The sequence below is a fragment of the Capra hircus genome, chromosome 6, assembly GCF_001704415.2.
Source record: "Capra hircus breed San Clemente chromosome 6, ASM170441v1, whole genome shotgun sequence".
In the NCBI taxonomy this organism is placed as follows: Eukaryota; Metazoa; Chordata; class Mammalia; order Artiodactyla; family Bovidae; genus Capra; species Capra hircus.
In genome coordinates this window covers 2650297-2665113 of record NC_030813.1, presented here as the reverse complement: position 1 = coordinate 2665113, position 14817 = coordinate 2650297, and the positions used below count along the sequence as shown (strand labels likewise).

The window sequence follows — 14817 nt, the reverse complement described above, 5'->3', positions numbered from 1 at the left end:
GATTGATGTAGGATAGAAAGAAATGTCTAAGATATGACTACAACATGTATCTCTACTAGACAAAGTATTAATTAGCTATTATAATTAGATATCTTGAAGTTCTTATCCACATTTTCCTTTTCTTTCCCTTACATTTTTGCTACATAATTGAAAAAAAAAGGTCTACTTTTTTTTTTGTCTCCTGTTTTAACATGAGTCAATACATCATAGAAATGATGATGAAAGATTTAAACTTACTATAATTGTTATGGCTGATATTTGCACGAAACTTGGTGCCAGGTAAAGACTGCACTAACCTTTCTTAGTAAATTAATAAGGTAACAAGAGAAAATGGTAAAATTTTGTTTCCTTCTCAAAGGATTAATTTATAGTTGTCATGATTTTTTTTGTTTTTTTTTTTTGGTTCCTAACTAATGTCTTTCTGTTCCAAGCAGGAGTATAATATGGATTCAGAGCTCAAGGATTATTATAACAAAACATTTGCTGGTGAGAACAATACTGCTGCTCTTCAGAACTCTGATTTCCCAGTCTGGGATGACTATAAAAGCAGTGTTGATGACTTGCAGTATTTTTTGATTGGACTCTATACACTTGTAAGTCTTCTTGGTTTTATGGGGAATCTACTTATTTTGATGGCTCTCATGAGGAAGCGAAATCAGAAGACTACAGTCAACTTCCTCATAGGGAACCTGGCCTTCTCTGATATCTTGGTTGTGCTGTTTTGCTCACCTTTCACACTGACCTCGGTCTTGCTGGATCAGTGGATGTTTGGCAGGGTCATGTGTCACATTATGCCTTTCCTTCAATGTGTGACGGTTCTGGTTTCCACTTTAATTTTAATATCCATCGCCATTGTCAGGTATCATATGATAAAACATCCTGTATCTAATCATTTAACGGCTAACCATGGCTATTTCCTGATCGCCACTGTCTGGACACTGGGTTTTGCAATGTGTTCTCCTCTCCCAGTGTTTCACAGCCTCGTGGAACTTCAGGAGACCTTTGGCTCGGCATTGCTGAGCAACAGGTATCTATGTGTCGAGTCATGGCCATCTGATGCATATCGAATTGCTTTCACTATCTGTTTATTGCTTGTTCAGTATATTCTGCCCTTAGTCTGTCTAACTGTAAGTCATACTAGTGTCTGCAGGAGTATAAGCTGTGGATTGTCCAACAAAGAAAACCAACTGGAAGAAAAGGAGATGATCAACTTAACTCTCCATCCTTCCCAAAAGAGTGGGCCCCAAGTGAAGCTCCCCAGCAGCCAGAAGTGGAGCTACTCATTCATCAGGAAGCACAGAAGGCGGTACAGCAAGAAGACGGCCTGTGTGCTGCCCGCCCCAGCCAGGCCGCCTCTGGAGAACCGCCCCGGAAGGCTTCTGGAGCACGCGGGCTCCAGGAAGAGTCCGCTCCCTTCATCCAGTAAGTTCGTACCAGGGGTGCCCACCTGCTTTGAGGTGAGACCGGAAGAAAACTCAGATGTTCATGAAATGAGAGTAAACCAGTCTATCATGAGAATTAAAAAGAGATCTCGAAGCGTTTTCTACAGGCTGACTATCTTGATACTAGTGTTTGCGGTGAGCTGGATGCCTCTACACCTTTTCCACGTGGTGACCGATTTTAATGATAACCTGATCTCAAACAGACATTTCAAGTTGGTGTATTGCATATGTCACTTGCTAGGCATGATGTCCTGTTGTCTTAATCCAATTCTGTATGGATTTCTTAATAATGGAATCAAAGCTGACTTAAGGTCTCTTATACACTGTCTGCATATGTCATAATTCTCAGCGTTTACTAAGGAGAAAAAAAGTGTGGTGATCACCTAAAATATATTCATAGTAACTATGTATTTAAAATCAACAAATTCTGTTAACATGTGGAGTTTATGTAAAAGGGCTGTGGATTTGGATGTCAGTTCATAATATATAGAAGATAATCTTAACGTGCTATGTAAGATAAATTCATTTAGTTGTGTAAAGTCGTTGTCAATCCAGTCTGTAATTTCATTTTAAAGAGTAGTTATATTACCTTCTATTTCAGCTTGTCTGTAAACTAATGAATTGTAAGTTCTTGCTTAAAATAAAAATTGTATTTAACCATCTCAGCATTTTTGGTTCAAAATTTTAAGTAAAAAAAAAAAATCTTATTTTTCCTAAGACATTTAATTTCAAATATGAGGAATATCTGTTAGTCTTCACTTTTACTTCACAGATTTCTTAATATTTTCCTTCTGAAAATACAGAAAACTTTCAGTATGCCCAGAAAACCATAACTAAATGACAGATATATGTTGTTGTTCTTGTTTAGTCACTAAGTCATGTCTGACTCTTTGAGACTGCATGCTCCTCTGTCCATGGGATTTCCCACACAAAGATACTGGATGGGTTGCTATTTCGTTCTCCAGGGAATCTTCCCAACCCATGAATGGAACCTCATCTCCTGCATTGGCAGGTGGATTCTTTATTGCTAAGTCACTAGGGAATTCCCCCTTGGATATATGCCTAAGTCATAAATTTAATTGCCAACAGTGGGTACAGTTTTGGAACCTCCACAGGAAAATATTTATTTCCTATTATTGATGATTGCTCAAGTTGTCAATTTATTATCGTTTTCCTTGTTGTTGTTCAGTTGCTAAGTCATGTCCAACTCTTTGCAACCCCATAGACTGCTGCATGCCAGGCTTACCTGTCTTTCACTACCTCCTGGGGTTTGCTCAAACTCATGTCCATTGAGTCAATGATGCCATCCAACCATCTCATCCTCTGTTGACCTCTTCACCTACCCTCAATCTTTCCCAGCATCAGGGAAAGAGTTGTGTTTGTTTTGCTTTTCCAGTGAGTCAGCTCTTCCTATCAATTGTCCAAAGTATTGATGGTTCAGCTTCAGCATCAGTCCTTCCAATGAATATTCAGGATTGATTTCCTTTAGGATTGACTGGTTAGAACTCCTGCTGTCCAAAGGACTCTCAAGAACCTTCACCAGCACCACAGTTTGAAAGCATCAATTCTTTGGCACTCAGCCTGCTGTATGGGTCAACTCTCACAACTGTATATGAATTCTTCAAAAACCATAGCTTTGACTATATGGACCTTTGTTGGCAAAGTAATGTCTGTGCTTTTTACTACCCTATCTAGGTTTGTTGTAGCTTTTCTTCCAAAGAGCAAGCATCTTTTAATTTCAGGGCTGCAGCCACCATCTGCAGTGATTTTGGAGCCCAAGAAAATAAAGTCTGTCACTGTTTCCATTGTTTCCCCATCTATTTGCCATGAAGTGATGGGACTGATGCCATGATCGTACTTTTTTGAATGTTGGGTTATAAGTCAGCTTTTTCACTTTACTCTTTCACCATCAGGAAGTTCTAGGTTCCTCTTTACTTTTTGCCACTAGGGTGGTATCATCTGCTTATCTGAGGTTATTGGTATTTCTAACTGTTGCTTTTTGACCTGCATACAGGTTTCTGAGAAGGGAAGGGAAGGTGGTCTGATATTCCCATCTCTTTAAGAATTTTCCACAGTGCTGATCCACATAGTCAAAGGCTTTAACACAGTCAATGAAGTAAAAGAGAATGTTTATTTGGATTTCTCTTGCTTTTTCTGTGATCCAGCAGATGTTGGCAATTGATTTCTGGCTTCTCTGCCTGTGCTAAGTCGCATTTGTACATCTGGAAGTTCTCAGTTCATGTACGGTTATGGCATAGCTTGAAGGATTACCTTGCTAGCATGTGAAATGGGCACAATGTGCTGTATTTGATCATTCTTTAGTATTGCCCTTCTTTGGGGTTGGAATGAAAACTGACCTTTTGTAATCCTGTGGCCACTGCTGAGTTTTTCCAAATTTGCTGGCATACTGAGTGCAGCGTTTCAACAGCATCACCGTTTAGAATTTAAAATAACTCATCTGCAATTCCATTACCTCCACTACCCTTGTTTGTAGTAATGCTTCCTAGTGGTTTTCTGTACTTTCTTCAATTTAAATATGAATTTTGCAATGAGGAGTTCATGATCTGAGCCACAGTCAGCTCCCAGTCTTATTCTTCCTGACTGTACAGAGCTTCTCCATCTTCAGCTGCAAAGAATATAATCGATCTGATTTCAATATTGACTTCTGGTGATGTCCATGTGTAGAGCTTTCTCTTGTGTTGTTGGAAAAGGGTGTATTTTATGATCAGAGCACTCTCTTGGCAAAACTCTGTTAGCCTTTGCCCTGATTTGTTTTGTTCTACAAGGCCAAACCTGTCTGTTCCTCCAGGTACTTCTTGACCTCCTCCTTTTGCATTCCAGTCCCTTATAATGAAAAGGACACCTATTTTTGGTGTTAGTTCTATATGGATTTTTAGGTCTTCACAGAACCATCCTACTTTAGCTTCTTCAGCATCAGTGGTTGGGGCATAGCCTTGGATTACTATAATGCTGAAAGTACTGCTCACATAACTCACCTAGAAATGAGGCAGCTTGGGGTTCCCAGGGCATTCTCTGCCAATCACTACAAGCCTCCCCATCCATACTGTTATGTCATCTCATGTTGTGACAAAAAACATCTGCTTTTCAGTTTCTTTCTAGATTTTCTAACACAAAACTAGGTACAAGCCTCTCTGCTTTTAGCTTTCCTCTAATATGTCTGGGGTTATATGAATGTCCTAAATTTTGACATGATAGCAGAGAAAACTTTGGTTCACTTTTCTTTTCTCTTTCCTTCTTCTTCTTACTGTAAGGTCTTCTGCTTCTTTCTGCCTACTAAGAATGTCCCTTACTATAAAATCTTCATTTTTCTCTGCTCTATAGCATATGGTAAAACTACAGAATATCAAGGTTTGTTTTTGGAAAAGAAAGCTTTTATGATTTAAAATCTTTCCCCCAGGACTGCCCTATTGGTCCAGTGGTGCAGACTTTGCCTTCTAGTGAGGGAGTATGAGCTCAACCCCTGGTCAAGCAGCTAAAATCCCATGTGCTTTGTGACCAAAAAAAAAAAGCCAAGAAAACAGAGGCAATATTGTAACATATTCAATAAAGATTTTTAAAATGGTCTACATTAAAAATATCTTTAAAAAATTAAAAAAAAACACTTTCCCTTTTAAATGCTTAAATTCAAGACTATAGTGTCACTTCAGACCCAAAACAAAAAAGTCTCAGTTTAAAAATGACCTCTTATTTAAAAGAAATAGCTATTTTCACTTTCATTAGCACAATCAATTTAACATTAGTGTCCAAAGGGAGAAAACTTGCTGATAAGGACAAATATAAAAACATAGAGAGGTATTTTATCCTGTTCAGTTCAGTTCAGTCACTCAATTGTGTCCTACTTTGCAACCCTATGGACTGCAGCACACCAGGCCTCCCTATCCATCACCAACTCCCAGAGTTTACTCAAACTCATGTCCATTGAGTCAGTGATGCCATCTGACCATCTCATCCTCTGTCATCCCCTTCTCCTCCTGCCTTCAATCTTTCCCAGCATCAGGATCTTTTCAAATGAGTCAGTTTTTCGCATCAGGTGGCCAAAGTAATGGAGTTTCAGCTTCATCATCAGCCCTTCCAATGAATATTCAGGACTGATTTCCTTTAGGATGGACTGGTTGGATCTCCTTGCAATCCAAGGGACTCTCAAGAGTCTTCTCCAACACCAAAATTCAAAAGCATCAGTTCTTTGGCACTCAGCTTTCTTTATAGTCCAACTCTCACATCCATACATGACTACTGGAAAAACCATAGCTTTGACTAGATGAACCTTTGTTGGTAAAGTAATGTCTCTGCTTTTTAATAAGCTTTCTAGGTAGGTCATAACTTTTCTTTCAAGGAGAAAGCATCTTTTAATTTCATGGCTAAAGTCAACATCTGCAGTGATTTTGGAGCCCAAGAAAATAAATTCTGTCACTGTTTCCACTGTTTCCCCATCTATTTGCCATGAAGTGATGGGACCAAATGCCTGATCTTAGTTTTCTGAATGTTGAGCTTTAAGCCAACTTTTTCACTTTCCTCTTTCATTTTCATCAAGAGACTCTTTAGTTCTTCTTCATTTTCTGACCTAAGTGTGGGTTTATCCTGTCAGAGTATCTTATTTAGCAAATGTACAATAATTGTCAAACCACAGATTTTATGGTTCCTAATAGATGAGTTTAGTTAAACAGGATTAACTAATTTAATCTTAATCTATTGAAGCTCTTAAACTATTGAACTCAAAGGAAGCCATTTATCTTCCCTAACCAGAAATGACTGAATGTTCTTAATAGTTGAAAGATGAGATGTTTGAATAGGTTGGTAGATAGAAGTCATTAAGGGGAGGATTATGGTTTTAGAGGCATTATGCATAATAATTTCCTCCTTGGAGACTTGCTTAGTGAGTTAAACAATTTATGTTCCGTCTATTCTCAGTTGCTCAAGAGTTGGCTTTTTTTTTTCCTTTTCTCTCCTGGTGTTTGACTTGATTGCCTCTTTTATAACACCTCCACAAAGAGAACATGGCTAAAATAAATGGAGATGAAGTTAGAAACGGTCACCCTCACTAAATTTTAACAATAATTTTAAAGTATTCAATTAAAAAAGAAGGTAAATTAAATTTTAATTGTTATTTAAAATTTCCTGCTAGGTATGCTGCCCATTATTATGGATAATAAAGCACTAAGTGGGGGGAAAAAAAAGCTGGGGAATGCACAAGTGAAGTTGTTCAGTCATGAGCAACTCTTTGTGATCCCATGGACTGTACCTACCAGGCTCCTCTGTCCATGGAATTTTCCAGGCAAGAATACCGGAGTGGGCTGCCATTTCCTTCTCCAGTGGATCTTCACAACCCAGGGACTGAACCCAGGTCTCCTGCATTGCAGGCAGATGCTTTACCATCTGAGCCACCAGGAAAGCCCAAAGAGCAAAAGCCCAAAGGGAAATGTACAAAGAGCATCTAAAATGGCTAAATGATGAAGAAACATATATGAGGATGAGTCTGTTCAGATATGTATTGAATGCCTGATGTCTACCAAGACCTCTTCTAGGTATTAATGAAAATCTTTTATCAGCAGTCTTTGATGGTCCTTGCCGGTGGACTACATCACAGGACTAAGATCATGGCATCAGGTCCCATCACTTCATGACAAATAAGAAAAAAGTGGAAGCAGGGACAAGTTTTATTTTCTTGCGCTCCAGAATCACTACAGACAGTGACTGCAGCCATGAAATTAGCTTTTTTTTGTGGATACAGGATTGTTATAAGAAATTCACACCTCTAGACTAATATGAGGCCATTATATGACAACTAAAGAAAGATGAACAATCCAAAGATGGATAATTTAATGCCCGTAAAGGATGGTTTGATAATTTTAGAAAAGAAGTTTGCCTTTAAAAATGTCAAGATAACAGGAGCAGGTTCCCAACTGAAGCTGAAACTCCAATATTTGGCCACCCAATGTGAAGAACTGACTCATTGGGAAAGACCCTGATGCTGGGAAAGATGGATGGCAGGAGAAGGGGATGACAGAGGATGAGATGGTTGGATGGCATCACTGCCTAGATGGACATGAGTTTGAGCAAGTTCCAGTAGTTGGTGATGGACAGGGAGGCCTGGCATGCTGCAGTCCATGGGGCCGCAGAGTGCCACACATGACTGATTGGCTGAACTGAACAGAAGAAACTTCTGCACACCAAGAGTCAATGATGAGTTCCAAAATAACATTAAGACAATTGAGAATAAAGGGTATCTGCCTGAACAGGTTTTTAATGCAGATAAAATGATCCTTTTCTGGAAAAATTGCCATAAAAGATATTCATTAATAAGCAAGAGAAGAAAGAAGGGTTTGAGGCAGGAAGGTGTAAGCTTACTCTACTGTTTTGTGCAAACGAAGTCAGATTTATGATCAGTTCAGTACTTATTTATAAAGCTGCTAATCCTGAGCCTTGAAGGGAGACAATAAACACCAGTCAGCAGTCTTCAGGCTGGACAACAAGAAGGCCAGGACAATGAGAACACTTTTTTTTTGAAGTAGTTCCATTGGTGTTTTGTCTCTAAAGTAAGAAAATATCTCTTGAGCAAAAGGGACTGATTTTTAAAGTTTTTTTTATATTGGGCAACATCTCTGGCCACCCAAAACTGCATGAGTTCAAGAATGAAGGCACCGAAGCTGTCTACTTGCCCTTAAACACATAGATCAGAGGATGCTAATGACCTGTAAAGGTTATTATGATATCTATGGAAAGGACTTTCCATAGATATAATATCTATGGAAAGGATTTTCAGTACTATAGAAGAGAATTCTGATAGAAGATTGTGGAAGTCTAGGAAGGATTACACCATGGAAGATGCCATTGTTGTTATAGTAAAGACTATGAACACCCTGAGTCTGAAACAACAAATTGCTGCTGGAGAAATCTATATCCAGATATTGTTCATGACTTTACAGGATTTCTGATAGAGCAAGAAAGGTCATGAGAGAGCCTATGAATATGGGAAAAAAAAAAGATAAGAGGGAGGGCTTTCAAGATATGGATCTTTGAGAAATTCAAGAGCTAATAGACATTACACCAGAGGAATTAGCAGAAGATGACTTGACAGAGATAAGTGCTTACAAAGAAGTGCCAGACAAGAAGTAGGAGGATGTGGAAGAGGCAGTGCCAGGAAACAAGTTGGCATCAGACAGTCTGTCAGAATGGTTCTAATTATCCTAGACTCCTTTTGACTTCTTCTATGACATGGACCCTTCTATGAAACAAAGCAAATAGCAAAAGGATTGGAATCTGTAGAGAAATTGTGGGGAGAGAGCAAATTAGCCAAGATGGCATATTCAGGCTCTTCCACATCACGTTTTGTAAATAATGGTTATGTAACAGCTAAGATCACTTATCCTAACAGCTGAGATAGCACTGAGTGTGTGTGTCACGAGGTATGCACTAGGTCACAGGTTTTTTGGGCAGTATGGATGTATGGGCTCCACTTAAGAAAGTGGTGACATTATTGCTGTGTCAGGGCTGTGTCCGCTGGCTCAGCCACGGGAGGAGAGAATACAGCGTGTCTACTGCTACAGCTGCAGCATCAGCCAGGAGAGAGTTTGTATGTAGCTATGTTGTGTTGTGGTATATCTGCTGCCTCAGTTTCTGTGTCAGCCAGAAGAGAATAAAAGTGTCTGCAGATCCTACAGCTCCTCGAGTCTCCTTCCAGCCTCTTAACTCGCCCCTTGCCTACCCTGGGTTCAACGAACAGTATGCACAGTAAGACAATTGGTGTAACAAACATGATAAACAGTAATACAAAAATATATTTAGAGAAATGACAAAAGCAAAAAATCAGACATAGATTACAATGTATTTCTGCAAAGTTACATCTGCATCCTCTTCGATATCCTCTGCAACCCCTGAGACAGCAAGACCAACACCTTCTCTTCCTCCTCCTCCTCAGCTTACTCAAGATGAAGAGGATGAAGACCTTTATGGTGATCCACTACCATTTACTGATTAGTAAATAATCTTCATGCTTCTTTTGTGTGTGTGAGTGCCTTCATGTGAAAATCTAATAGCTGTACAGCAAGAACTGTAAGAGACATTTCTGTCGTCATTATCATCATAGCCTAAGTATCATGTAGAACATCCTGGGCAGGAGGTACTAAAGTGTATAGCCTACCCTTATATAAGCATAAGGTGAGTGATATTTAACATAAGATTAATAATGTGGAACTTTGCTTTCAAAGAATTACTATATAATATGCCTCTCTTTCATATTTGGAAAGTTTGCATCTCAGACTGTCATCATAGATGAGGCTTTAAAAAGCTGTAGTGAATATTAATAACACTGTATGCTATAAAATTTTATGATTTATTCATTAGCGTGTAGTCTTCACTGATGGCTAGTGTGAAGCGATTGTATTGATTACATTAGGTCACCACAAAACAATCATATTGCTGCTACCTCATTATCAATACATAAATCTTCATACTTACAGACACATAAGAATTTCTTTCACATCATCTTTTCATTCTTGATGTCTAGTTTACTCATACATACAATATCTACAGTGCTTTGTATCATACAAGAAAATATTGACAGATAATTCATCTTGTAAACAGACAATGTAAACTTATGGTGTCAATAAACACAATACAGTACTGTAGACGTATTTTCTCCTCCTTATAATTTTCTTAATAACATTTTCTTTTCTGTAGATTACTTTATTGTAAGAATACAGTATATGTCTAACATTCAAAATATGTGCTAATTAATAATGTCATCAGTAACACTTCTAGTCAACAGCAGCCTATTAATAGTTAAGTCTGGAGAAGCCAAATTTACATGCAGACTTTTGACTATGTGGGTATTAGCACCCCTATTCCCCATGTTGTCCAAGGGTCAAATGTGTATATATGTATACACAGAGAGAGGGAGATGCATAAAGCACATATATGTGTGCATGTACCTATGCTGCTGCTGCTGCTGCTGAGTCGCTTCAGTCGTGTCCGACTCTGTGCGACCCCATAGATGGCAGCCCACTAGGCTCCTCTGTCTCTGAGATTCTCCAGGCAAGAATACTGGACTGGGTTGCCACTTCCTTCTCCAAGCATATACCTATATTGGCATTAAATATGTGTGGGGGGGGCAGGTTTGTGTGTATGTGTAGAAAGGACATTAAGCATTCATTTTTCCTAAGATCACATATATAACACATATATTCCTAACACCATATATGTGTATATGTATATATACATATATATATATACAGTATATACATGTATATATACAGCACACACACACATACATATATATTATATACTGTAAAGTATAGTATATGTTGACTATATATAGATAGATAGATACTTTAAAGGGATATAAGGCTTCCTGGTGGCTCAGTGGTAAAGAATCCACCCTGCAGTGCAGGCAACCCAAGAAATGAGTTTGATCCCTAGGTTGGGAAGATTCTCTGGAGGAGGGCATGGAAACCCACTCCAGTATTTTTGCCTGGAGAATCCTATGGACAGAGGAGCCTGGTGGGCTACAGTCCGTGGGTTTGCAGAGTCAGACTCGATTGAAGCAACTACATAAAGGGATATAAAGGGCTATGAAGTGAAGTGAAGTGAAGTCGTTCAGTCGTGTGCAACTCTTTGCGACCCCATGGACTACATGTAGCCTACTAGGCTCCTCTGTCTATGGGATTTTCTAGGCAATAGTACTGGAGCGGGTTGCCATTTCCTTCTCCAGGGCATCTTCCTGACCCAGGGATCGAACCCAGGTCTCCTGCATTGTAGACAGATGCTTAACCGTCTGAGCCACCAGGGAAGAAAAGGGCTATATAACTGTGATATTTTAGTTTTATCATTTCTTTTACATGTATTAGTTAAATAGATTAATGAAAAGGTACTCTCTTTTATCTATTATTTTGATAACCAAAGGTACAGTTTTCTCAGGAAACAAGATGAATGTTTGATACTATCTCTTTGTTTACTGACTGTCAAAAAGTGATCAACTCATGAATTTAAACACGTTTGATGGGGTCTGATTCATTGATTTTACTGTCATTATTGAAGAAGGTCAAATAGTTTCATCTTTGGCAGGTGAAAGCCTCTTTAAGTTAGCTCTGGGTCATCAATTTTTTTTTTCTTGCTGTCTAATATATATAACTGTTATCTGTGGGAAGGTCAGGTCTAATAGTAAGTGAAAGGCTTTCAGCTGTGTCTGATTCTTTTCGATCCCACTGACTATACAAACCATTGAATTCTTCCAGGCAGAATTCTGGAGTGGGTAGCCTTTCCCTTCTCCAGGGGATCTTCCCAACCCAGGGATCAAACCTAGGTCTCCCACATTGCTGGTGGATTCTTTACCAGCTGAGCCACAAGGTCCAATAGAAGCTATTTATTTGTATCAGATGTGGAACCCCATTATGTGCATCAGTTCAGTTCAGTTCAGTTCAGTCACTCAGTCATGTCTGACTCTTTGCGACCCTATTAATTGCAGCAGGCCAGGCCTCCCTGTCCATCACCAACTCCCGGAGTTCACTTAACTCACGTCCATCGAGTCAGTGATGCCATCCAGCCATCTCATCCTCGGTCATCCCCTTCTCCTCCTGCCCCCAAACCTTCTCAGTATCAGAGTCTTTTCCAATGAGTCAACTCTTTGCATGAGGTGGCCAAAGTATTGGAGTTTCAGCTTTAGCATCAGTCCTTCCAATGAACACCCAGGACTGATCTCCTTTAGAATGGACTGGTTGAATCTCCTTGCAGTCCAACTCTCAAGAGTCTTCTCCAACACCACATTTCAGAAGCAGCAATTCTTCGGCACTCAGCTTTCTTCACAGTCCAACTCTCACATCCATACATGACCACTGGAAAAACCATAGCCTTGACTAGACGGACCTTAGTTGGCAAAGTAATGTCTCTGCTTTTGAATATGCTATCTAGGTTGGTCATAACTTTCCTTCCAAGCAGTAAGTGTCTTTTAATTTCATGGCTGCAATCACCATCTGCAGTGATTTGGGGGGAGCCCCCCAAAATAAAGTCTGACACTGTTTCCACTGTTTCCCCATCTAATTGCCATGAAGTGATGGGACCAGATACCATAATCTTCGTTTTCTGAATGTTGAGCTTTAAGCCAACTTTTTCACTCTCCTCTTTCACTTTCATCAAGAGGCTTTTTAGTTCCTCTTCACTTTCTGCCATAAGGGTGGTGTCATCTGCATATCTGAGGTTATTGATATTTCTCCCGGCAATCTTGATTCCAGCTTGTGCTTCTTCCAGCCCAGAGTTTCTCATGATGTACTCTCATATAAGTTAAATAAGCAGGGTGACAATATACAGCCTTGACACACTCCTTTTCCTATTTGGAACCACTGTTTTTCCATGTCCAGTTCTACCTGTTGCTTCCTGACCTGCATACAGATTTCTCAAGGGGCAGGTCAGGTGATCTGGTATTCCCATCTCTTTCAGAATTTTCCACAGTTTATTGTGATCCACACAGTCAAAGGCTTTGGCATAGTCAATAAAGCAGAAATAGATGTTTTTCTGGAACTCTTTTGCTTTTTCCATGCCAGCGGATGTTGGCAATTTGATCTCTGGTTCCTCTGCCTTTTCTAAAACCAGCTTGAACATCTGGAAGTTCACGGTTCACATATTGCTGAAGCCTGGCTTGGAGAATTTTGAGCATTACCTGACTAGCGTGTGAGATGAGTGCAATTGTGAAGTAAAGTTTGAGCATTCTTTGGCATTGCCTTTCTTTGGGATTGAAATGAAACTGACTTTTTCCAGCCCTGTGGGCATGGCTGAGTTTTCCAAATTTGCTGGTATATTGAGTGCAGCACTTTCACAGCACCATCTTCCAGGATTTGAAATAGCTCAACTGGAATTCCATCATCTCCACTAGCTTTGTTCGTAGTGATGCTTTCTGAGGTCCTCTTGACTTCACATTCCAGGATGTCTGGCTCTAAGTGAGTGATCACACCATCGTGATTACCTGGGTTGTGAAGATCTTTTTTGTACAGTTCTTCTGTGTATTCTTGCCACCTCTTCTTAATATCTTCTGCTTCTGTTAGGTCTATACCATTTCTGTCCTTTATTGAGCCCATCTTTGCATGAAATATCCCCTTGGTATCTCTAATTTTCTTGAGGAGATCTCTAGTCTTTCTCATTCTGTTGTTTTCCTCTATTTCTTTGCATTGATGGCTGAGGAAGACTTTCTTAACTCTCCTTGCTATTCTTTGGAACACTGCATTCAGATTATGTGCATTCTAAATCATAAATGATAAAGACTTTAATGGGAATGAATTCTCATTTATGGTGTTTCAAATCTCTCTCTCTTTCTCTCAGTATTAATAAGTTTCCTAAGGGGTGGAATATCAAGGGCTAGGCAGTACAATATTGGATCTACAGAATCTTGAGTGCTTTAATGATTTTCTTGTACTACATATAAGTTGTTCATAAGTCAGGCTCATGCTGTAGATGCAGTTCAATGTAAATGAGACACATTCACACGGAGTTAAAACCCAGAACTTCATGGAGTTAGGTATTCAGAAAACAATTTAAGAAGTAACTTTTTCACATGGTATGGTGGCCAGAGTCCTGCACAGTTTTCAAATTTACCCTAGAAATATTTTTGAAGATAGTGATTTTTAAAAAATCTGTTCCTCTACCCACAGATTTTGACACCAAAATGTGGGGTTTTCTTTCACATCAGCTACTAATTCTCCAACTCTTGGGACATAAGTTGAGTGTCCTACAATTCAATTCTGACACTAATTATTCAGTTCTGCACTAACCTAGAATTAGGGCAGATCCTGCAGGCCAGGACCTAGTCCCACAAAGCTGCCCCCACTTCAGACACCAGTCAAAAGTCTCCAATTGTCAGTCAATGGACTGTGAATCTGGGGTTACTATGATTTTTCCTCATTTTGTTAGCATTCAGTAATGCCTAATAGAACTTAGGGACACTCTTTATACTTATTGGTTAATTTTCAAAGATGTTATAAAGATACAGATGAGTATCCTGATGAAGAGGCATTATTATGTGCATAGGAAAATGTCCAGGATGGTCCCAAGTGCGGGAGCATCTGTCCCTTGGAGTTGGGGTGCACCATCCTCTCAGCATGTGGACATGTTCACCAACCCAGAAGCTCTTCAAATGTGGGAATTTACAGATTTATGGAGATAATTTATGGAACTTCCTCATGTAGGCATAATCATCAGTTCAGTTTCCACCTCTCATACCCCCTCCCAGAAGATGATTGCTAACTATGTCATAGTCTTTCTGGTGACCAGCCCCATCCCAAAGCTGTCTAGTAGCCCACCAAAATTAGTGTCATTTGAACAAAAGATGTCTCTATTATGCAGGAAATTCCAAGGGATTAAGGAGGTCTGAGTC

General features: G+C 39.4%; 1 protein-coding gene across 1 annotated transcript; it reads left to right on the top strand.

Moving 5' to 3' along the window:
* Positions 258–2061, top strand: NPY5R (neuropeptide Y receptor Y5). Its single transcript, XM_018049160.1, has one exon. It carries the CDS (start codon positions 414–416, stop codon positions 1782–1784), a length of 1371 nt encoding a protein of 456 aa, XP_017904649.1. The 5' UTR covers positions 258–413; the 3' UTR covers positions 1785–2061.

What these genes read in the sequence shown, in the direction of transcription:
- NPY5R (XM_018049160.1), top strand. Translation starts at nt 414, where the DNA reads ATGTCTTTCTGTTCCAAGCAGGAGTATAATATGGATTCAGAGCTCAAG.